General features: G+C 44.0%; 2 protein-coding genes across 2 annotated transcripts in view; both read right to left on the bottom strand.

The window, feature by feature from the left end:
- Nucleotides 1–339: 339 nt before the first annotated feature.
- On the bottom strand, nt 340–2,280 carry LOC122400382 (apolipoprotein D-like). The gene is made up of 4 exons (XM_043401829.1): nt 2,110–2,280; nt 1,485–1,615; nt 1,028–1,268; nt 340–786 (listed from the first exon to the last, which is right to left on the bottom strand). The coding sequence occupies exons 1-4, from the start codon at nt 2,221–2,223 to the stop codon at nt 340–342; spliced, it is 933 nt and encodes a 310-aa protein (XP_043257764.1). The 5' UTR covers nt 2,224–2,280.
- A 1,802-nt stretch (nt 2,281–4,082) lies between these two features.
- Nucleotides 4,083–22,725, bottom strand: part of LOC122401255 (transcription factor Ken 2-like) — a 35,606-nt gene continuing 16,963 nt past the window's right edge. Inside the window, exons 2-6 of the mRNA XM_043403283.1 lie at nt 10,153–10,443; nt 9,889–10,061; nt 9,400–9,627; nt 8,433–8,724; nt 4,083–7,914 (exon numbers count right to left, since the gene is read on the bottom strand). Of these exons, the coding sequence (XP_043259218.1) occupies nt 7,453–7,914; nt 8,433–8,724; nt 9,400–9,627; nt 9,889–10,061; nt 10,153–10,443 (1,446 nt within the window). The 3' untranslated portion in view covers nt 4,083–7,452. The remainder of the gene's footprint in view (nt 7,915–8,432; nt 8,725–9,399; nt 9,628–9,888; nt 10,062–10,152; nt 10,444–22,725) is intronic.

Raw genomic sequence — 22,725 nt, 5'->3', positions numbered from 1 at the left:
TCGTTTTGATCATAAAGTATATTATTCTTACGACATTAAAGGAGTAATTTTAAAGGAGAAGGGTACAATAAATAAAATAAGATTTCTCAGTAACATTTTACGTAACAATTTATTCAACTTTTCTTTTCTTTTCGCATTTGTACATGATTAAAGATAAGCAATTACCCGTTCCACCCATAAACAAATGAAAGTGATAATACCCGGAAGGAACAATGACTAATGAACAATAACATTCTGGCGAGACTGGTTTTCTCGAGAAAACCGCTACGAGCCCGAAGTCGTCAAACTAACCACCATCTACGCGTCTATCGAGGAAAAATAAATTTTTAAACGCTGTTTTCATGCGGCATTTTCCGTTTGTACAATTGGTTTTACATCTTCGTCGGCATTCTCTTTTTCTTTAGACTCGTTTGGTTTCATCTCCTCGGCGATCGTTGCGCTTTCCTCGGGCATGTCCTCTTTCATGGCGTCGGCCACCTCTATGATTCGTTCGGGAACGGTGTTGATCGACGGTTTCTTCGTTTTCTCGACCGGCAGGACGTTCTTCGTTATCTCCTTGTCCTCTTTCACGTTCTTTATTTCGCTGATCACCTGTGGAGCGTCCGGTACTATAGCTGTTCTCACGTTTCCGGTAGTACTTTCCTCAGTTTCCTCCGAGACACTCGCCTCTTGAGGTTTCGTTTCCGCCGGTCTCAATGGCAACACATCGAAGTGAGCACAGTCGTCTTGATCGGTTTTCACGAAGAACGTCCTGGAGATCTTGTATTTGTCCAAAACAGCGTACGCCTGGTCGAGAGAAACATTGTTTTACGGTTTGAATTTTATTTTAGGTGGAAATAAAGAGGGGAATAATTTTGTCTTGATTCTATGGGGATGCAACTTTGAGTCACGCTTTGAGTTCGTATAAATTTAGGATCAGGGAAGTTTGAACGTTTTATAGATACTTCTGTACTACGAATAAACTTTGAATGTTACTTCGTAGAAAAGTGATAGTTTAGATAACAAGTTGTGGTAAAAAAAAAATAACCTTTTGCACGACCGTTCCTGGAGCCAGCCTTTCTCTCGTCATGACCCAAGCGTTCTGCGTGTGGAAAGGTCCAATACCAGAACAACTCCACAGAACTGCATAGGTGTCATAATCGGTTTCCAGCACGGAATATTTGGTCTCTGGCGTCAATGGTATCGTGTACTTCACGACCAGTTTACCTTCCTCGGCTTTCGAAGGAGCTTTCTTGATTTCACCGTCCACTACCCTCTTGATGCCAGTGCTAAATGTTAAATTAATCATGGGTTACGATCTGTAGACTATTATTCAAAACACAGAAATATTACGTGGAAGAAAAATTTTGTACAGTGTAAATGACAAGCTTTTCGATCTTAGAGTTGTATACGATTGGAGATCAGTAATGTATAATAATAATAATTGACTTTTTACGTACGAATCCTCGTTTGGTATTTACACTGAATTTTTTAACGGTACTCACAATCTATTCGTAACTTGATTGCTGACGTGGAATTTACCGCCAGTACCCACTGTGTAATTTGCCATAACGCATCGCGACACCACCTCTGTGAGCTGGAAGTACCTCTCAGTTTCGTACCAGACGCCCAAAAACTGCAACACAAACGAGAACAATAATTAGAGAGTGTTTTCAAACATAAATGTACCTTCCAGCATTGACGATAACCATCTAACAATTATTCTGGTCTGAAAAATTTCATCAATAATTTATTTAATTCTTTTAGTCTAGAATATTCTAAGATTCTGGTTAATAAAATTAATTCTGTATCATATTGATTTCTCAACAGAAAAAGAATATTTCCAAAAACATAAAGTACTATTGTTTTTTACCATATACTTATACAAGTGTCTCAATGCTTTTAGGTACTTCTAGGTGTGAGTAGAATGCTTGCAAAATTTATACAAATATAAAGAACTATTATTTAGTATATGGTAAGAAATAATAGTACTTTATATTTGTATAAATTTTTGTTTAAACCTAGTACAAAATGGAAGAAATTACTTCGACAGACGATCGATAGAAACTAGACAATTTTTAAAACGCGAGAATTTAGACTTTCGTTGGGCAAAGTCAGTGTTCTATTTACCTTGTGCATGTCGAAGTTCGCCATGGGCACGTAGTCGGGACAGAAGCCCAGACTGGGTATCTGGGCCCTGGCCAACGCCAAAGTCGAAAGTACCAAAACAATTTTTCCGATCATGTCCTCTGTGGATCTGTCGTTGGCATCGTTCGAACCTCTTGTCTTATATACATTAACCGGGGACCGAAGGAGCGTTGACCGGCCACTACTCCCCTCTGTTTTACCTACACGTGAGTATTCTTACGGTACTCTCCGTGGGCCGAGAATCTGGTCAACAGGCGATGGTCATTGGTCAATGTTACCGCCGAGACTTCTTGGCAAACGAAGTTCAAGAAAGGTGGTAGCCGCGACCGCTCGTCGTCGTGAAACAGGCGAACGCAAGCTCCATTATGCAATTCTCTCGAGAAACGGTACTTTCGGTCGGCGAAGACGAATCCCCTCGGTTGGCGGATCGGTGTCAGCCAATTTGATGGAACGCCAAGATTTCCTGGATATATATGGCAATTGTAACGGGCTCGTCACGACTCTGGAACTGCACGAGGTCACAGGTTGCGCGGTCCCTCGTTTGAAAATTTCCCTGCCTCGACCGTGATCCCAAAAGCCGGCATACGTGGATCTATTTTCTTTCATTTCCACTTTCAGACAGTTAAGAATCTCTCGCAATCGAGTTAAATTTCTAAATTTTCTTTACGAGCACATTTTATCATCCGGGGATCAAGTTTTATTCGAATCGGATCATTCTACGTGAACGCTATTTGGAGCAACGTTTAAAATCTAGCTGCAATAGGGGTATGTTGTAATCGAAGAATTAATTGCAAGTGAAAATACTCGATTTTCAATTGCAATCTTGGCAAACGCTAGTCTCCCAGAGCAGCGTGCCAACGCTGGGTCACTTTGATCCAGCCTGGCTGGCCGAGGGTTAATGATAATTGTACACTAATCACGTATCTGTACTTTACACATGTTCGTTCATACGCGCCAAGAGTTACTAACAGCTAACTTCCACTGCCACTTTTTATTTCGACTCTCACTTGGTATAATTCCACAAAAGGACCCATTCGTAATTTGTAATAAAAATTCTAAAAAATTTACTCGACTAGATTTTTGAAAAACCGTAGTTTTCTATACGAGAATGAATAAACATTTTAATTTCGTTAGTACAAATAAATACACCATAACTGTTGGTAGTTCTAGTGTTAACAAAGGAAAAACAAATATAGCCATAATATTTTATGCTTTTGACCATAATCTTGATAATTTAATGCTTTTGATCATCTGGGAATGCACGGATTACGAAACTTACACCTTTGATGGCGTCGTTCCTCTTCTTGCGGCCATTCATGAAGTCGGTTTCCACAACCTCGACCTTACCGTCCGTATTTATGTTCAAAAACGGAATAGGTATCAGAGTTCTCCGCGATGCAAAACAAGAACCATTACTTACCACGTTGCAATTATGCAATCGATACTATTGCCAAAGTGCTTAGCATACACCTCAAGCAGTATCGGTAACGGGCCCCTCGACGAGTTCTTTTTTTGTACGAAATCGTTAAAGCCATCGAACCGTTAGTTTCGGCTCGAATACTTCTCCGACATTTCTTTCGAACCGTAAACGAGGAACCGCTACGCCCAATTTACATAATCCTTCGATAGAAATTTCCTGTTATTTTGTGCTTTGGTCGCTTCGTGCGGTATTTGACCATGTCCAAAAACTACTCTTCCAAATTTTGACTCTATATTCGTACAATTTATCAATTCGTACACCTTTGCGCTTTAAGAATTTTCTTACTCTTTGTTTTGGTGACGTTTAAAAGACTAAATTCCATAATAGTAATAGCATCAAACCGTAAACGTGCACTATTTTCACGTACCGAGTTAATAATTACGAATGAATTGATTTTGTCAGGAAACGGGAAGGGATGTTGATGCGAGCCAGATTGCCATCGCTCGTTTATCTCCTCTTACACGTTCGTCGTCTGAATTAATTTATTTCTTGTAAACCTATGAACACTAAGAAAGCACGCGGAAAACAGTTTCCGCTCGGAAGTTGCTTAAAATCTACGAAACTCTGACCAGATGTCCAAAGGGGCAGAACAAACGTAAACGACGATAATTCGAGGAAATAACTAAGGGAGGGACAACGAAAAACAAATAATTTTGCGAACCTCGCGAACCTTGAAATCGAAAGCTATCGAACTGGCCAAAAATCGACAACCCTCGTCGAGGTTTCCCATATTTGTCGCCATAAATATTTCACTCGTATCCGAACAATACTGTGTGCTCGTGTCGATGTATTGCAGGGAGGAAGAAAAATTAGACCTGGTAGGTTCCGGTCGTTTTATTCAGCCTTCGTAAGGTTCTGTAACCAAGCAAAATCTTGCATTGATCCTCGTTAGCGATACTCGCGAAACGCCTCCTCCTCCATCGTTGTTTATATTTTTGTCAGCTCGAGCCGCCAGTCGTGTAATTAAAAATCCATTTGAAACGAAATATTGGCGGTCACGATTTGTTTGCAAAACGACAGAGACCTATCTATCCTTCCCTCCGCAATACATTTATCTCCGATCGGTTGGGAGTGACGAGAATGAACCATCGAATCGATCTAAAATCATTTATTTTTACAAGTAATTCGCTACGCCCGAGAAAGACGAGGTGTCCATTTTGGACATCTGGACGCGAGCGTGTGCGTATACAGTGTGGGTGTTCGTGTCGGTGTACGTGTGTGTCGGTGTATGTAGGTGTGTCTGTGTGTGCGTATGCGCGCGTATGCATACACGGTAACGTAACTAATGAACGGTAAAATAATCTGTATACGTAACCCTAGTGCACTTACGTCTCGAGAAGAGGGGACGAGGGGGTTTTTGGAGGAGGGTTTCTAGGAGAAAAAGGGGTTGAAAAGAGAAACGACGAAACGTTGGTTACTAACAATTATTTAGGCGACTCGCAGATGAAAAGGGATCGTCTGTCGGGCGTATTGCAAACCACGGTCGAGAGACTCGTTCCTTTTCACTGTCGTAGCCGCGGATTGCGCTTGTGCCATGCGCCGAGGCGTCGCACGCTAAACAATAATTACTTTATCTTTATTATCATTTAGTATCACATTGCGTTCACTGTTTTGTGCTGGCCGTTTTTGTCTGGCTTAACGAGAGCGCACACCACCCCTCTAACCCCTTCTTACGCTCCTTTCCGCGTTGTCGAACGTTCCGCGAAGCCATCGTCGCCTCGAGGGATTTCGTCGCGAGAACAAAAAGAGGGCGTTCCATCGATATTCCGTTGCGATCGAACCTCGATACTTGCACGCGAACACCTCGTTATTGCCTCGGTAATTGCACGAATCTTGATACTTGTACGAAATTTCCAGTTCGCTTGCAATCATCGAGGTCCTATCGTGCATCGACACGCGTTTCTTTCGAACGTACGTTTCGGTACGCTGATTTGGTAATTTCATATTTACGGAGATTAGTGGAGGTACAGTAAGGTTCCCGAGAGAAAAGCTCTAGGAGGAACGCGATACACTAGCGACGCCTGTATTCTTAATACGCAAACTACTGAGTTTGGGAACCCCATGGTACGAACGTACGTCGACTCGATACAATATCGTTTGCAAACGGCCGCTCGTTTCGTGCTCGAGATTTTCGCGCGGACAAGGAGGTAAAGAGAGGTCGAGGCCCTTCTTCAAGGCACCTTAGGTAATAATACCTACCTATAAAAAAAAAAAAAAAAGAAAAAAAAAATAATAATGATTATGACGTCCTGCGCCAACGGAAAAAAGGAATTAGAGAAACAAAAGCTACTACTTAAAGATCCTAACAAAACTTGGATTAATTCGAGTGATATTTAAAACCTTTCTACGTGAATTAATTAACGTTTCCTTCAATTCCTAAGCGAGCTCGTATCGTCATCTTACACGTGTACGTATCTTAAGCCTATGAACACATGAAATCACTGCCCAATCGACCAATTTGGACCCATTTGACAAGGCACTCGTGTCGCTGAGATACCAAAGATGTCTACGATGGAAAGAAATGATAAAGAGAAAACACACGAGAGGAGGAATATGGGCATGGTGAAGGAAAAACTGAGGACGATTAAGTGGAAGACGAGGGATCCGTACGCAGGAAGAACATTATTAACGTTTATTCCATCGATCGTTTCCGTCACGTCGATAATGTTCCTCTTCGCAGGATAGAGGAGAACGCCAATGTCTTTTAGTTCCCGTTTCCTTGGCCTTCGAATACGAAAATTCTTCCCATGCGTGAATTTGTTTTCGACACCGTTCAGCTCTCGACGAGCGAATTTGTTCGAGGCGATTGGCGGGCAGGACACCTAAGATCTACCTAAGACAGAAATCGGTGGAAAATCGGTTGGTCCCTTTGCAAAGTGTAAAATAAATAAATTGTTATCCGTCCGCTTTTGTTTTTTTCCCTACTACTAACGTTAACGTTATTTACATGTGAGATTTATTCTGCGCGCGCTGAGGTAAACGAGACGTCTTGCCGAGAGTGTCACGTGACGCGAACGAAAGCGCTAAAAAAAAAGAGCTTTTCCTTCTTTTCGTTTCGGTGAGAGCAAGACGCAACGAGAAAAATGGTGCGTTTACGCAATTATCATTCGCGACAATAATTGACTCTCGCCGCCTTCCACACGTTTTTTTTTTTTTTGCATTCTCGTTTTCGGCTTCCTTAACGATTCCTGATGAGAAGACCGTCAACATACCCGACACACTTCCGACTTACGTCGATTGGCGGAAATATGTTATTTGGTCAGAATTACTGGTCATCGCTTATTATAATAAACTGGTAGTTGATTGTCGCGTACCCGAAGAGTAGCGAGAACGACAGAACGCTTTCCGTTAAAGGCTCTTCCGGTGCCCCCGTGTGCGTGTCTGCTGTTTCTTCCGAAAGAAAAACGCCGTTTTGGTTTCACGTTAAATCCGTACAATTCGAAAATCGCGTTTTCTCTTTCTCGTCGCGAAGAAACAACGATCGACGCGCGCTTCCTCCAAAGATTTTCAAAATCGTCGAGGGTACGACATCTTCCGAGACGCTAAAACAGTTCTCGGGATGCATGCCGTGGGAATTAATGAAAATAATTGGAGACAGCTGTTCGCGAGTGGCCCTGGGCGTCTCGAGATCATCGTCCAGACCCATTAATTTTCTATTAAAAAGCGGTACAAAGAAATGCTGGATCGAGCGCACAAATACTGTGAGTGGTTCGCGTCGCATTAAAAAAAAAAAAAACAAAAAAGAAAATAAAATTTAGAGAAGGCACTCGTACTTTCCGATCCACCCCCCCGTAGAGGATTCGCGGAGTTTCGGTTCGAGCACCGGTTGGGCCTTAACCTTGTCGCTAGTCGTGGAGATTTTTGCTGAGCAGCAAATTGTTGTGCGGTCCCGACAGATGCCTGATGAGCTCTTGCAGACTATCGAAACTCAACGAGCAGAAGCAACAGGTGAACGTATTGTCGGGGGCGGCTATGACGCCTCTGTGAACCGAGCAGAGGTGCTTCAGCAGGTGGGCCTTTTGCTTGAACATGGCGACACAAAGTCTACACGCGAACGGTTTCTCGCCGGTGTGCACTCGCAGATGAGTCTTCAAGTTCCAAGACATCCCGAACTGTTTGCCACAATAACTGCACCGGTACTCGCGAACGGGGGTGGATTTCGGCGGGTCGTCCGTCGGTGGGGGCGGTGGGGCCCTCGCTGGGGGCAGGGCCCAAGAGCTCCACGGTGGCTCCAATCCCGTCGCCGACGCCGGGTCCGCGCTCGGTGGCCTGTGAGACGCTCCTGGTGGCGTCACCGACCTGTCCTGCTGCAAACCGCAAATTTTATTCAAATTTAACATCATAGAATCATGTACGATCCTTGTGCCACTATAGTACAGCAAAATTCCGATTATCCGCCTATTTTTCTGGGGCTCTAGAGTCCCATTACCATTTTCGTGTCACTCGCAACATTACCGACAGTTTAGAGAAAGTGAGACGGGAAATGAAATTACAGAAACATTTCTGACCACAGATTATAATTTCGATGGAGAATGTTTGTTCTCGAAGGTGTATAGCATTTGGGGGGTATGTGTATTCACCAAAAATGATTCTAATTGACAAATAATCGATTAAGAAAGTAAATATCTGAAACTTTTGTACGCTACTCTATCGGAGGATAGGGTAAATGACAGCAGAGTGGCTGTTTCTCGCCTCGACCGTTGCGGCCTTACGTGCGCGTATTTTTATCCTAACATTAACCTTTTCCTGTGTTTGTTACGTAACGAGAATGTTATCGCTATTATTACCACTATATCGTACCAAGAAAATGATATTCATATCGTACCAGGTACGGAGGTGCCGAGACGCTGAGGGGATGTGGCGCTTGCAATCGCCTTGGCGTCTCGAATCCAGGATTAAATGGTACAAAAGCCGGATTCTGCGCAGGTGCGTTGTGAAAGCCTGGCCTTCGTTTCCGATGGGGCGTGACAACGTATGCCTCCGCAGGTGGTATAGGTATTTCATCTGGTTTCCGTTTTCCCGGTTCTAAGCCTAGCGCGAGTCGAGCCGCCAATTGCCTTCTTCTCTCCTCTGCCTCCTCCAGAGATTCTCGCCTTTCCAGCATTTGTTTTTCTGACCTGGGTGAACAAAATTACATTCGTCATCTTGCCAAATAACGTATCCAATGGTGGCCAATGGTAGCCAATGATGGGATCAAGTAGGCTAGAATATCGACAAATGGAAGTACCACTTCCAAAGCAGAGTCGAATTTTCAGGGTGAACACATCCCTTAAATACACAGACAGGTGTTTCTCTATTTTACTATATATCTTTAACACCATACAAAAATGGCTGAAATGGTTTTTCTTTGCTTCATCAAGCTGTGCAAATAAATTGCTGAACATATCTTTGAGGACGAGTACAATTGTATGACAAAAATAAAGTCCTTCCATATTAAACCTCATCTTCTTTGGTGCTGGTGAATGTCCACCATGTATGACAAAAAAGTAGTTTTATAAAACACAGAAGACCATTAAAGTATTGCAACCACTTTCATATAATTGTAAAGATACATAGTAAAATGGAAGAGTATCTACTCCAACGTGTATTTTAATACTCTCTATTGCATAAGTGGATTCTTGAAGCGCGTTTTACAATTGCATTTTTAATTGCCAAAGAGTTTCCTTGAAAATACATTATTTATCAGGCGAATAATCGAGATTGCCCCATTGTGTGCCCCTGTATCGAACTTGATCCCATCCCCTGGCAGCAATTTATCTAAAAGATTTGCATATCTCCTGACTAATTCGTACCTAGGCACGATATCGTGGGAACTTTCGCTGGTAGTGGAGGTGCCAGAATTTAGACTCAGGTTCACAGGATCGGAGCTATCCCTCCTTCGGGGCGGTTCTATACTGCTTTCCCTGTTCTCCGTGAGGAGCGCCTCCCCCTCGATGCCCTCCACGTCTACTTCCGGTTCCTCTTCGCAGCCTTCGGTTTTTATGAGAACCGAGCAACAGTCCGCGGGATTGTTGGACTGCCTGAAACGTCCAAACGCGCGCTAAATTGGCTATAATTTTCAAATTACTCGATCACACGAATGTCGAAACGAGATAAAGGAATGACATTACTCGAATCGATAGCTTGCACAAGCGTAACCGTTCCTCCGGCGGAGCAAAGATCAGAGAAAAGTTGAAATTAATCTTAATAGTTCTCTATCTGAGAAATTACGGTATCTCTTTCGCTGATCATTTTGACATTTCACGAACACTTTAGCGCCCGTAGACCGTCTCTCTACCAACCTGCCGTCGTATTGCGACTCATAGCTCGAGCTTTCTTGGCCCTCGGAAGGCTGAGGGGTGGGTATTCTTTCGGGGTCGGAATTGCTAGAGGTCTGAAGTTGATTCGGCTCGAACAGCTCCGACTTTATTTGAAGAAGCTCGAACAGTTCCCTCAGCGGTGTAAGTTCCGTCGACTGAAACGAACAACAATGATAAAAGACACTCAAGGAATATTTTTATCGGAAGAAAGGTGTCGGACTCGATTCGACGAGACAGTTTGCTCACTGGAATTAGAGCTTCTCCGTTGTAGAGAAATTCCAGCAGGTGAGTTAGCTGGGTTTTTCGGACCCCGGACAAGTGGACCACGTGGTCCAACGCGGGGTTACGAAGGAGACCAGCCAAAAGGGGACTAGCTGCCGCCAAAACTACGCGATGGGCCTTGACGACGGAACCATCGTCGCAAGCCAACGTCACGTCCACGTGACGGTCCCCGGTGTACCAGGCTCCGACTTCTGCGGCCAAGGTCGCTGGATGCTTCCCATAATGGAGTGTTAGGAGACCGTCAGTATACATCATCTGCAAAGAAAAGACATTTGTTACACGCTGAATATCATCCAAGACATTTAGAAAGTGTCTAAGAAAGTTGCAACTTGGAATTACGACAAAATTAACTACAAAGAGAAGATGTTGTCGATGCCAAACAGCGCCAAGGAATTCAAGATTGAATTTTTATTCGTTACTTTGATAATGTTAGCGAGGGACCATTCGATCGTGCAGAGAAAAATTACGAAACAGATGTTGCAAAATATTACGAAGGTGTATCTCTCGCAGGAAGATTGCAATAATTTATTGTTCGCGGGTACACGTAACTGGGCAGTAACATTTCTTATCGTCGCGACGAGCGCGCAGGAATATGCAGCTAGATACAGTTTCCGTGGAAATTCTTTCGCAACTACGAAATAAACGAAACATGTGTGACGTCCTTAACCCAATAATGCGGTCTTGTCGGTTCGCGTCATACCAGAGACACGGCTTCGTTACACTAATTTCATCCTTCCGTGCCCCGCCTCTCTTAGAAACGACGGAAGGCGGTGACGTGTCGCAAGATTATGTTTCTCACGTTTCTCTGACATTCGCTTAGCTTTCTGCTAAGGAATTGAATCGTGCTTGATGGGAGCTCATTTATGTAATTAAGCGTCGAACTTATGCTCGTTCTTCGAACAGTGGCTCGCATAGATATTTTCAAGCAGATCATTAATACATTTCCCCCCTTGCAAGGTGATTGATTTTATAAGTTACCATTTAATATTTCTAGTAGATATTCAGTTCCAAAAATAGTTTTTACCTCTGGAACCTCTGGACGTTAGCAAAGGTTCATTTTATTAAACCGTGGCGTATTGTCGAAACGGGGATGGGTAATAGTTGGAATTCAGCCGCTGGATCGTAATTTTATCGTTCTGGGAAGAGAAATCAAGTTTACTTATCCGCCGAGATAATTGTTCGCGAGTAACAGTGTATCGATAAACATAATAGAAGCCTGAGATGCAATAACGTAACGAAGCACTACGCGATCTCACTGATTAATGATCTTGTCGAGAGGGGAAATCCTGCAGTTCTCGGTGCAACTCTATCGAGAAACTTCCTGTTAAAGAAGCGGCGTCGAAGATCAGGCTCGCAACGAAATGTTACCGTGACTCACGTAACTGCAGTGCAATTTAATTCGCGATTAGAAAATAACGTGGTAACTCAGTCGACGGTGAACAAGTCGCGCATTTACTCGGAGCGTCGTAACAAATTATACACGGTGGTACAATATGATTTATTTATAATGAATCTTCAACGCGTGTCGTTCTTGGACGGTGACGCAACGATGGAAAGAACGTTTTATCCATGCTCGCTATCGGTGGTTTTTTCAAAAATAAATTTGGCGTCTCGATCGTGCATTTCGTCGTTTCACGAAGGGTGCCGCCGAGAGAGAAAGTTTCGTTTCGCGTTGTAGTCTCGGATAGCTGAAGTATAATTAACATTATGAAACCAATGCCATAAGCATCGACGCGTTCCGCAATGTCAAACGTGTCCCAGGCACAATGGAGTTTCACGCTCGGGACTCGCGAACGCGAGCGAAACTTTCGTTCGTTTTACTACGGAGACAGCGCCAGATCCTCTCGATCGCGATCCTTCCTCTCTTTCGTTGACCAATTCTTTAATTGTAATTTTATAAATGTCCGGACCGGGTAAAAAATTGTAGAAGTTACAGGAAAATTACAAACACACAGATTTCAAATTTTATATAAAAATTTTACAAGAATCGTAACTCGAATCCCTCTTGGCATTCTTCGAATACATTTTGTAACATTTTTAATAGAGGCTGGAATCTTTTTGGCTAAAGAAATCCTAATGTTTTAAAATATACTTTCAATACAGAAAATAGTATTCAGAGTTTGTTCGTGGTATACAGATACCTATAAAATATTCAAATAGTCCGAGCTCTACCGCGAACTAATTAGGTGAATAATGGTCGCGAATCATTTTCACAAAGTCGTCCTCGCGTGGTATCGGCATGATAGAAGAACTCGTCAAACGAATACTCATCAGCCTGACCTTCGACGAGTGATCCGATCGAATTGGAAAGGCAAGACCTTGGGTAAGAGTCACGAAGAGGACGCGAATTCCATCCTTCTAAGCAATCGAGGCTCACGTACGTTACTTTCTTCGTTACGATCGATGTCATGGATACGCGGCAACGCTCCCATATTTTAGTCGAACGGATCGACAGACAGAAATGCGCAATGAAATAGCACGCTCTAGGTTATGATCTCGTTCCACGTTTCGTCACAGCCGCGAACAACGTCGTTTAAACCAGCGCTGTGCACAGAGCTTAAAACTTTCGCGACGCGTCGCTTACGAGTGAACGACAGCGTTTCTTGCTATTCCAATCGTGTCAGGTTAAGAAAAGCAGAGGAATATTTTTAAAATAGTTTATTTATGCGAATGTTTCAGAATTTGTTGGTTCAAAAATCCCAATGCGGATAGAAAATAAAATTTCACGGATACATATTAGGCACGTATCGCTTGGCCAACGATCGAAAAGAGAAGAACGCGAGAAAAAAGGTGCACGATTCTTGGGCAAGAATTATGGTACGACAAGCGCGGGGCATTACTCGGCCGTATACGTAATATCTCGTCGACCGCTTACTAAGAAAATCGCTGAATAAGGAAATCATTGCTGATACGTCTGCGTTCGTGTTGCTGCTGTTAACAAGCATGGCTCGTGAAGTTCAGGGTCAATCGCTGGCCGGCCGACTGCATTACGTCCGCGCTTACGCTTACGTTCGTCTTTCTTCTTCTATTTGGGCCTTGAAGACCTGCCGGGCAGGGTCTCGTGTCTAGTGGGAGCAAGGCTCCGCGTCGATAAGTGTAGAGACTGGCCCGTTTGCTCGCCAGAAGGGCAGGGAGAGGGGGGCGAATCAGGCCCCGACTGCTCGGAGCTTGTCTCTGCTTTGCAGGTGCTGCACCGCGCGTGTCGAGTCAAACTCTGTGCGTCGTGTCGTTAAACAGCAACGAATTTCTATCTTATCGACCGTTGATAACTGCGGAGCGTCGGTACCGTGGGCGGGAAATTCGAATCCTCGGAACTTCGACTTTCGAACAAGTTACTTTTCAAAGTATTATTTGAATCCTCGATCCTAAGATGGTACTTTCGTAATGACGTTGGAACATTTTGCATTCGACGAGGGCCGTAACATTTATTCGATCGCAGAAGAGAACCGAACGTTTTACGCAATCGCGAGTGGCTTCGAGTCGGCAAACATTTCCTTGGAGCGGAGAGATAATACCAATAGGTCTGTAGACTTTCGTGTCGTCACCGTAAACGACGAGGCTGGCATTTGTGGCAGGAAAAAACGAGTGACGATACACAATGGGAAACTGGTGCAACGAGTTCGCGAGGTCGGGATAAGATAAGATAAGAGGAGAAAGTAGGTGGAATTCGTAAATTTTGTTGCGCGAACTCTCCGTGGACGACGCTTCGCTTATCGCCGCGGCATACTAATACGGTCGCGCGCGCGAGCGCTCCTATCGAGAAATTGTGTGCGGTTACTTTCGGTTTGTCACGATCCGTGCACGTACACGCGACGCTCCACACTGTGGCAGCCTCTGTGCAACGATGCGCAGTACCATGAACACGCGAGCATTATAATCTTCTATCCGGATGGCGGACGTTACGATCTACCATTGAATCGAACAATGGCGAAACTGGGTTACGCAAATGTCGAGGCTGGAAATTAAAGCGCGAGACACCGGGGGCCGAGAGAGAGAGAGAGAGAGAGAGAGAGAGATCGGGAGGGGCGTACACACCGGGGTCGAGCAGCGAAAAAGATCGAGCAACTCGCACGAAAAACCGTGGCCTTAAACGGAGAAAACGTCTGTCGATGAAACGTTATTACCCGACGTTGAAAGGAACCTTCTTGACGCCACTGGTTAATCCATTTTGGGCTCGATAATAATTGCAGTTATCATTTTTATGTTTCAACTTGTTACGGGAGGAAAGACGTTGTAAATTCCGATAAATATGTAATAATTGTATCATCGGTATTTGTAACATGGTATGATTAAGATTTGCATTTCTAATTACACTGTCAGTTCAAATGAAGATCAACCTAGGGTACGATCGACAAGAACGTTTAAATGGAAGATCGAATAAAATTATTCCACGTTCCCAAGAAAAACGTGAAGATTGCACAGAATGCTCCAATCGTAAAGTCCAAGAAGAAAGAAGAGAAAAATGTTATACATGCGAAGAATGCAAAAGAAAGTCTGGTTTGCACGTTGGAGAGCGTTTCAAGAGATACCAGAATAAAACTCGGCTCATTCGATTGCCAGCGAACGGTCATAATTTATGGAATGAAATTTTCGTACTGTATTATTCCAACAATTATACGTTTTAGTATCCATTTTAACACAGACTATTATTCACTATTATTCAAAGAGCTGTAAAGTCAATAATTTTCAAAATTTTCAAGTTTCGGTAAAATTTGAAACGTAGTTTCGGAGAGTATTCGATTTGTCAAGGAACGATTAGTGGTCGAAACGCGCCACGATTTATCGATAACAACGGGCATGTGGAACGAAGTAGCCGCGGCGTTATCGTGCAACTGTTACTTTCGTTCCGACGATTAAATAACAACGAAAGAAAAAGCGGTACGTCGAGGTCGTCGAAAACTATTTCGCGGGAAAGTGAAACGCGACGAGTCGAATATCGACGCTTTAGTGGCGCGAACGATCAACCCTACAGACACTAGAAGTGGAGGAAAAGGGACCAAAGAGGGTCCCTATTGGGCCCACCAGTCAGTTATTTTACATCACTATCGATGATAATAATTCCATTTTAAAATTCACAAATATTAATTTTCACTCGGTGTAATCGTTTCAAACTGGTTGCTGGTTTGTGGGAGGACTATTTTCACCTTTTTGGGGTGAAAAAAGATTGGGGTGGCTTATCGAGTCACTTATGTTATGCATATTTTTTTAATAGAAAATGTTTTAGAAATAATGTGAGCAGCAAGAACCACAGTATTTTTTTTAGTAAAGTTTGCTTTATTAAAACTTTACGCATCGACACACGCTAGCGCGAATTAGGCCTCATTAGAGAAACTTTTCCAGTATCAGTTTGAATCGTTACATTGTTTCTGTATCGTTATTTGGTTCTATCAAGATCACAGCTCAAAAAGTTCGAGAGTTTTTGAAAGTCCACCTACATACGCGCGTACGTAATCATTGCATCCTTCGATTCGTAAACATTAATCTCAATAAACACATAAGACACGATGAACTATTTTTCGGTGGGTTCGATCAGCCCTGTCCTAGGACCAACGCGATTACCGATATCTCAGATTTTCTATGATTTATTTGTCGTTCGAAATGCTTAATAAAATTGGAGCTGTGCGATTCTCGAAAATAATGGAACCATTTGGTATTTATCGCGAAGCGAACAGATCGTGACGGCGCGGATTAAGGCGAGGCGGCTCAAACCGTTCGAGTCAGCTAGCGAGGATTGAGCAACGCGGAGAGAACTCGTTACGAGGCCTGTAATGGGGTCCGGGCGTTTCCGCTCCATTTTTTGTGGGCCCAATTACGTTTCGCCAGCCTCAATAGGCCGTGTTTCGCGGTCTCATCGGGCCTCTCGCGTGTACATACACGCATTCTACCCCCCAGAGCCTCGAAAACCATTCGTTCGGAACATCGTGGAGCTTCGCGATGCCGCGTTACCGCAAACCGCCGCAAACATCATCGACCGGAGATGAAATTCCCCGCGTCGCTACTACCGATCACCGATCAATCGAAATTTCATTCGTACGATACATCTCTGCAAATAAAATTCACAACTTTGTCATTGCAAAATTTTGTTCGAAATAGTCCGTTTATAGGTTTGTTCGTTTGGTGTTGATTGGATCGGAATCTCTGTAATCGCTTTGCGAATGATTGCGTTCCCCCCGCCTCGTTTGACAATCGATTTGAAATCGTTGGAAATAGCTTCGTGGATCGTTAATTCTCGAGCGGACACCGGTGTTTCATATTTTCGAAACGAAAACGCGTAACTCGAGGGCAGGGTTATGACACCCCGTGAAACCCGTGACTCACACCTTTCCCCGATTTCGAATCGCTATTTTCCAGCTGGTCTCTCACGCTCTCCCGCTTGCGCGTCGCTCCGTCGACTGTGACGTACTCTCTCCGGTTATTCTTTCTCTGTCCCACCTTCTCATTTTCCTCGCCCCTCTCGGTTCGCGCCGGCACGTTACGAAAATCCCCGGCGCGTTTAGACATTGCGAAAAACAATATCGCGAGATACGAACGGAGAGGAACGATCGTACGAGACGGGATCGTTGATTCTTGCGGGAGATAGCGATCTCCATAAATTGGACGCGATACGGTCTTATCTAACGCTTCATAAATACAGGAAGATTCCGGGAGGATCCAACAGGCAGCCATCTTTGAGAATAAACCAGTTGCACCATCTGAACGTCCGACCCAAGTACTATCCTATAAAAATTACGCGAAAGAGAACCTGCTAATAGGCTGATGCGTTTCTACTGTATTAAAAATATTAATTAAAATACAAACTAATTCCGAAGATTAATGGTAATTTTACGTTCGACGTTAATTAAAAACCGAGTAGATATTTATAAATCAGATTGTTATGGAACGGGTGTAATTGGCAAAGAGCCAGTAAAACTGTTATAAATGTGCGGATACACCGTAGGAATGACTATGAGTCTTGTTCATTTCGTTTGTAAACTTCATTCAAATAATATAGTGCGAGAGTGGTATGGCCAGCCGACCGTAGAAGCCAAGCGCGTGGATCGGTTACCTGAAATGGGCCGTACCGCGGCTCTTAACAGCTCGTTATGATGTCAATTATAAAACGTCCTTAGATATTATCATATTTCGTGGAGAATGGTTCGAGAAATACGCCCGTTCGCCGACTTTTCAATCCAATAAAATATTTAACACACTGAAATTGAAGACGGTGGACATAAACACCAACGAGAACTGGATGATATTTTAAAGGTTGAACCTTCTACCTTCTCATCCCTAAGTTAGTGAAGTCTGAACGAAGGAAAACTTCGAAGAAATCATCGACGAGAACGATATAGAGAAGTGGACCAAAATGGCCGCGGGGAACACCCGACATCTGTAGGAAGAGATCTAGAATTGGGGACACATACGATTCGAGCCACGATATTAGTTTACCCTTGCAGCTCAAGGATGACAACTTTTCTAATAAAAGCGTGTGGTTTCCAAACAGGAGGAGACGTAGCCGAGGAATTTCGATACTTAAATATTCCATGTTCGATTTGCAGAGAAAACATGGTCTTTGAACGGTTAAAGATCGACCACACAGGATATGACGAAGTTACAGGTTTCGAATGATAATGGAACATGGTCCAATTCTCGTCAATAGATCGTTTAGCGTATTTCGGTCGTGGACGACGATCCCGTTTCCGTGATTCCGGCGACACTTTCATATCGAACGAGAACAATAACGCGCGGATGCATTTCTGGATCGCAGCCTCGATAACTGCGCCGCGCCGCGAAACCTGTTATTATCCTATCCACTTGTCCGTAGCGGCAATTAAACCAGAAATCGGTTCGCACGGCGACACCGAGCGCGCGCGTCAAAAATAACGACGACGGTCAGGATAGCGAGGAGAGGACTCGTTACGACGTAGGGGAACGACGAAGTTCCCTCGGCCGATCGGCGGTCGTCGAGTCACCGGATACATTTCGTTCAAGGCCAGAAAGTAAAAAGCCTTTTCAGCTGCACTTACGTACCAACCTAGCCGACTCTAACTGGTACGTGTTCGAGCACGAGCGCGCGCCGCACACACGCACACGCACACACATACACATACGAACGCACACTCACCAGGTGTACGCGTCGCGTGTGTGTACGTGGACGTCTTATGGCCTTGTATGTGTACGCGCGCGAAGGTGTCTCTCTCTCCGCTCTCTTCTCGTTTCTCTTTCTGTCTCTTGTTTCTCGAGGCGAGTCCGTGAAGCGGCTAGTTACATGATCCATTCATTATATAAGAACAATCGCCTCCTCTAATAGATGCTCCATCATTGTGGATCTGAAGGGCACGCTTGTTATGCGCATGCGTCGTGTACTTCTCCGCTCTATGGAGCAATCGGGTGCACGTGCGACGCGCGCACGTAGCAGCGTTGCCAAAATCGGGGAAATTTTTCACCAGCGTTTTCGGGGCGAAAGTCCCAAGGTCGACCGCGGGGAACTCGGGACTTTCTTCCATTTTCCTTTCGAGCCACGTTCATCTCCGTTTTAGCTCCTTTTATCTTCGTTCGTCTTATCATTCTTTCCTTCGAACAAGCGATCGATCGGTTTTGTTTTTTTCGCGCTTAAGCATCTCGCGCGATAAACATGATGTCAGACGTAAGATCGAGCGCCTGACACTTTTAACCGGTTGCGTAACCAGAAGGACGTCCGATCGCGGTGCACCGGAGCCGCAGGATCTCGCGGAAACGCGACGGACGAACGATTTCGCGGCGGTAGGAATAAATGAAAAATACGCTTCTGCGTTTGGACGTCGGCAACGTTGCTCTCTCGATTCCACGACGCTCGTCCTTTCTCCCCTTACATTAACGGGGGAACACGTACCCGAGTGTACGTGCGCGCACACAACCTTGGCGGGCTCGCATACACGCGTGTAAACAGTCGCGCGCGCGTGTGTCCGCCTTTATGCCACGCACGCGCCTCTCCGCGCGTTGCGTGTTCGCATGCAACAAATGATCGTTTCTGTCAAACGCACCGCGAGCTGCCTCTTCGGACGTACGATCCAAAAGCAAGTGCACCGATGTCCGCCTAAGTGTCCACGAATCTGTCCGCTCAAGTGTCCACGAGCTATCCCTACCATTCTTTAGAATTCCTCGGCGCTATCTACGATCTGCATCGACAGACGGATTTATTTACGCGTATGACAGCGTGAGCTACAATCAATTCTTGAAATAAACTTTTCCACCGTTTACGAGGCAATACTGCACGTCGAATTTATTTTGACCCGCGGGTCGATTTGCATCGAGCTACCATGTCGCACATAACCGTCCAGGATCCCGGAAAAAGCGACGCGAGATAATCTCGTCTCAAATTTCCAATCCGAGACGAGACTGGTTTGTCAACCGGGATCTTGTTTCAAGCGAGATTCTCGAAAAAAAAATCGAGAATCTCGAATAGAAACCGAGATCCCGGATTTTCCGAGACGCTCGGATACTTGGGAGATTCTCGAATGCAAAAAGAAGATCATGGGTTTATCCGCTCTTGCTCGGATAAGTGAATGTTAACGACGAATAAGAATGTTGATAGGCAATGAGTCCCGGTTAAAGCGAGTAACAAATCAAATTTCATTATAACGTCGTTGTTAAATAAGCTGTTATCTCATTTTTGATTGATTTTTCTTGACTATTAAAATAATATTTGCATCGTTCGCACCTACCTCAAGCTGGTACCGACAATAAGTGCGTTTATGGTAACAGTATGTAACCTAAAATCAAAGATAACACTAAGAGGCACCAGATAAGAGTTCATTTTCGAAGAATGTACATATTTAACATGGACTTTAGGCCACTAGTTCCTAACCTGTAGGTCGCAACCCTCAAGGGTGCCACAAAAATGCATTGAAATGCATTGAAATCGAAGAGAAGTTTGGGGAGAGATTTTCATAAAACCTGGCTTGATCGTTAGATTTAACCCCTTTAGACTTCTTTGCATGGGACTTTATCAAATCCCATGTCTATCACACCAAGATAACGAGTGTGGAAAATTTACGTAAACGAATAATAACTGCTGCAGATAATATAACACTGCTAATGCTCTAAGACGCGTTTAGAAAGAACGCAGAACGGTGTTTCAATCGTGCAGGGATACTAATATGATCGTTACATTGAATTCTACTTTTAATTAATAATTATTACTCCGTCGAACTACTCTACCAAAACATCAATTACACGAATCTACCATGAAACTCAATTAAGAACCAATGCAACCTTACGTACAATAATAATCATTAATAATTATATAATTAGCCCGTGCAAGATCGAGGTTTATTGGAGGTTTGCCAGCAGGTAATTTCATAGAAAAGATCAGTGGAAAGGATGATCGGGCAAACCCGCAGGTAAACCTCCCGATAATCCTTTGCATTTGTAATCTGCTTTACACAGCAAACCATAGTTTGTTAACCCCTGTACCAGTCTTTTCCAGACTAGGGTACATCTTTAAGAGGGGGCTTAACCTGTTAACCGAGCAAGACGAATTAAATGGGTACTTTCGTATGCAGGTTCGAAATAATCGATGGTTTGCGTCCAAGATGTCTCTCGATCGCCACCTAATTCAGTGCAGCGTCTCGAAATATAAACCACAAATTATTAACGAATTCTTATATAAAATATTCTCGAATCGAACGTTCGTAAATCGAGGGGCGTCCGCGAAACTTTGGTCGTCTGGTTCGCGCGGGAAGAACCGGGCTTCGTAAACCCGTCTGCGCAGAACGGATGCGCGTGACCACGTTTCGTGCATACCGTGGCGCGTGCGCACACGTCGACCAGCGCGAAAGATTACCAAACACGTCGATTCGAACGAAATTTAAAAAGCACGCCCACGCTGCGAAAGCAACGTTTGCGCAATTAAAATCACGCGAACAACGGTCGCGAAAAGGGGAACGGAGGCGAGGAGAAATTTCGATTCAATGTCAAAGGGTGGTGGCATCCTCCGTCGGTGGTTTTCTTCGACTATGCATCGGGAGATGTACCGCGCGCGCCATAACTCGTCGAATCCTTCTCTCGCGAGTTAGTCATCGGAGATCCGATCGCGCATGCAGCTGTTTGAGGACTATTAAACGGATGACCTTTCACTACCTAAAAGATCTACATACACCTACGTACGGTGGCGGTACACGGCCGCGAGATACTCGCGTGCATTCGTGTTACGCAATCACGATCGTTCTTCTTTCTCTCTCGCCGTATCTATCGCTTCCCCTCTTTTCCGCTATTTCTCTCTGCCTCTCCTTTGCCGAGACACGCGCTCCAGCGTTTCAGAGCTGGGGCTAGGACGACTCGAATTATTATACAGCCGGCTAATATGGAACACCTTATCAGCGCACAGTAAACGGTTTACTCCGTGTTATTAAGATTGTTTCACCCTCGTTGACTCCACATAGCGACTGTGGAGAACCATAAGGGTATCCTACGGTCTCTCAAGTTGTCTCAAAGCCAAAACAAAGATGGAAAAGTAAAAATTTTATGATAAATTCGTATACTCGATATTTTACTTGGTTTATATAAAATACTAACAGTGTGAAACTTAAGTATGAAATTAATCGAGTGATCTGGAAGTGCTACAATGTTACGTACGCAGCAGAGTATTGTCGATTGTTGCGTCGCGATCATGCTCCATTGCAGGGGGAATAGAATTTTACGAGAATGAATTTAAATGCGACGCGCGCGTATTTTTTTTCTCTAGAAACGGCGAGCAGCTAGCAAACTTCTTTTATTTGGTTTCACGCGTGCTCGCTACCTTGTGATCGCCTTGCAGGCATATTTTAATAAAGCCAAGATCGCTGGTTTTGGCTCGGCCTTGCTGCCGCGTCTAAATGAGTCAGACGGAAACGAGAGACGTCAAGTGATGACCAACGTTTTGCGCGAAGTGGACTCTTATTCTACGTGCGATTTCGCGTTTGCCGCGAGATGAGCATACTTTCTCGAAATAGATCGGCCGATCGCGACGATCTGCCGTGCAATTTTCAATTCGAATCCAATCACACCTACGACAAACACCGTCCAACCGTGGCGCGCCAATTTTCATCAAACTTTTCCCGCGAATAAAGTATACAAATGTATTTTTAATGAATTTATTTTATTAATTTTCAACATTTATTATTATGTTTTGACTCCGTACATATGTTTCTTTTGTGAAAGATAATCACCATAATTTTATTTATTATTGAACTATTGTATACAGAATTTTCCCGCTATCAGTTTTCAAAAAATCCAACAGTACGTAAACCATCCCTTTACTATGATTACGTAACTTTAATTCCATAAATTTTATTTCCTGAGACTATGAAAACAGTCGGTAAGTTTTTTTTTTTTATTTGACGTGAATGGAAGAAACAAACGATAGGTTTTTCATAAAAGGGACGCGTACCATTAAACTCCTTCGTATTCGTTGGTGCGCTTTATAGCTGGCGCTCTTTAAACTCGACGGGGACTTTCATCGACATAACTAGCCAGTCGATATATTGCAACACACCGTAGCCTTGAATAATTATTCCCGATGCCTCGTTACGATTGTCA

Source organism: Colletes gigas, unplaced genomic scaffold (genome assembly GCF_013123115.1).
Source record: "Colletes gigas isolate AHSC1104 unplaced genomic scaffold, ASM1312311v1 Colletes_gigas_Sc00002, whole genome shotgun sequence".
Lineage (NCBI taxonomy): Eukaryota > Metazoa > Arthropoda > Insecta > Hymenoptera > Colletidae > Colletes > Colletes gigas.
Note: the sequence above shows the minus strand (reverse complement) of the source record. Positions and strands in the feature narration are given on the sequence as shown.

What these genes read in the sequence shown, in the direction of transcription:
- LOC122400382 (XM_043401829.1), bottom strand. Translation starts at nt 2,223, where the DNA reads ATGATCGGAAAAATTGTTTTGGTACTTTCGACTTTGGCGTTGGCCAGG. An exon ending in AATCAAGTTACGAATAGATT is followed by an intron (nt 1,269 to 1,484) that starts GTGAGTACCGTT and finishes TTTAACATTTAG; the next exon opens with CACTGGCATCAAGAGGGTAG. An exon ending in CAGGAACGGTCGTGCAAAAG is followed by an intron (nt 787 to 1,027) that starts GTTATTTTTTTT and finishes TCTCTCGACCAG; the next exon opens with GCGTACGCTGTTTTGGACAA.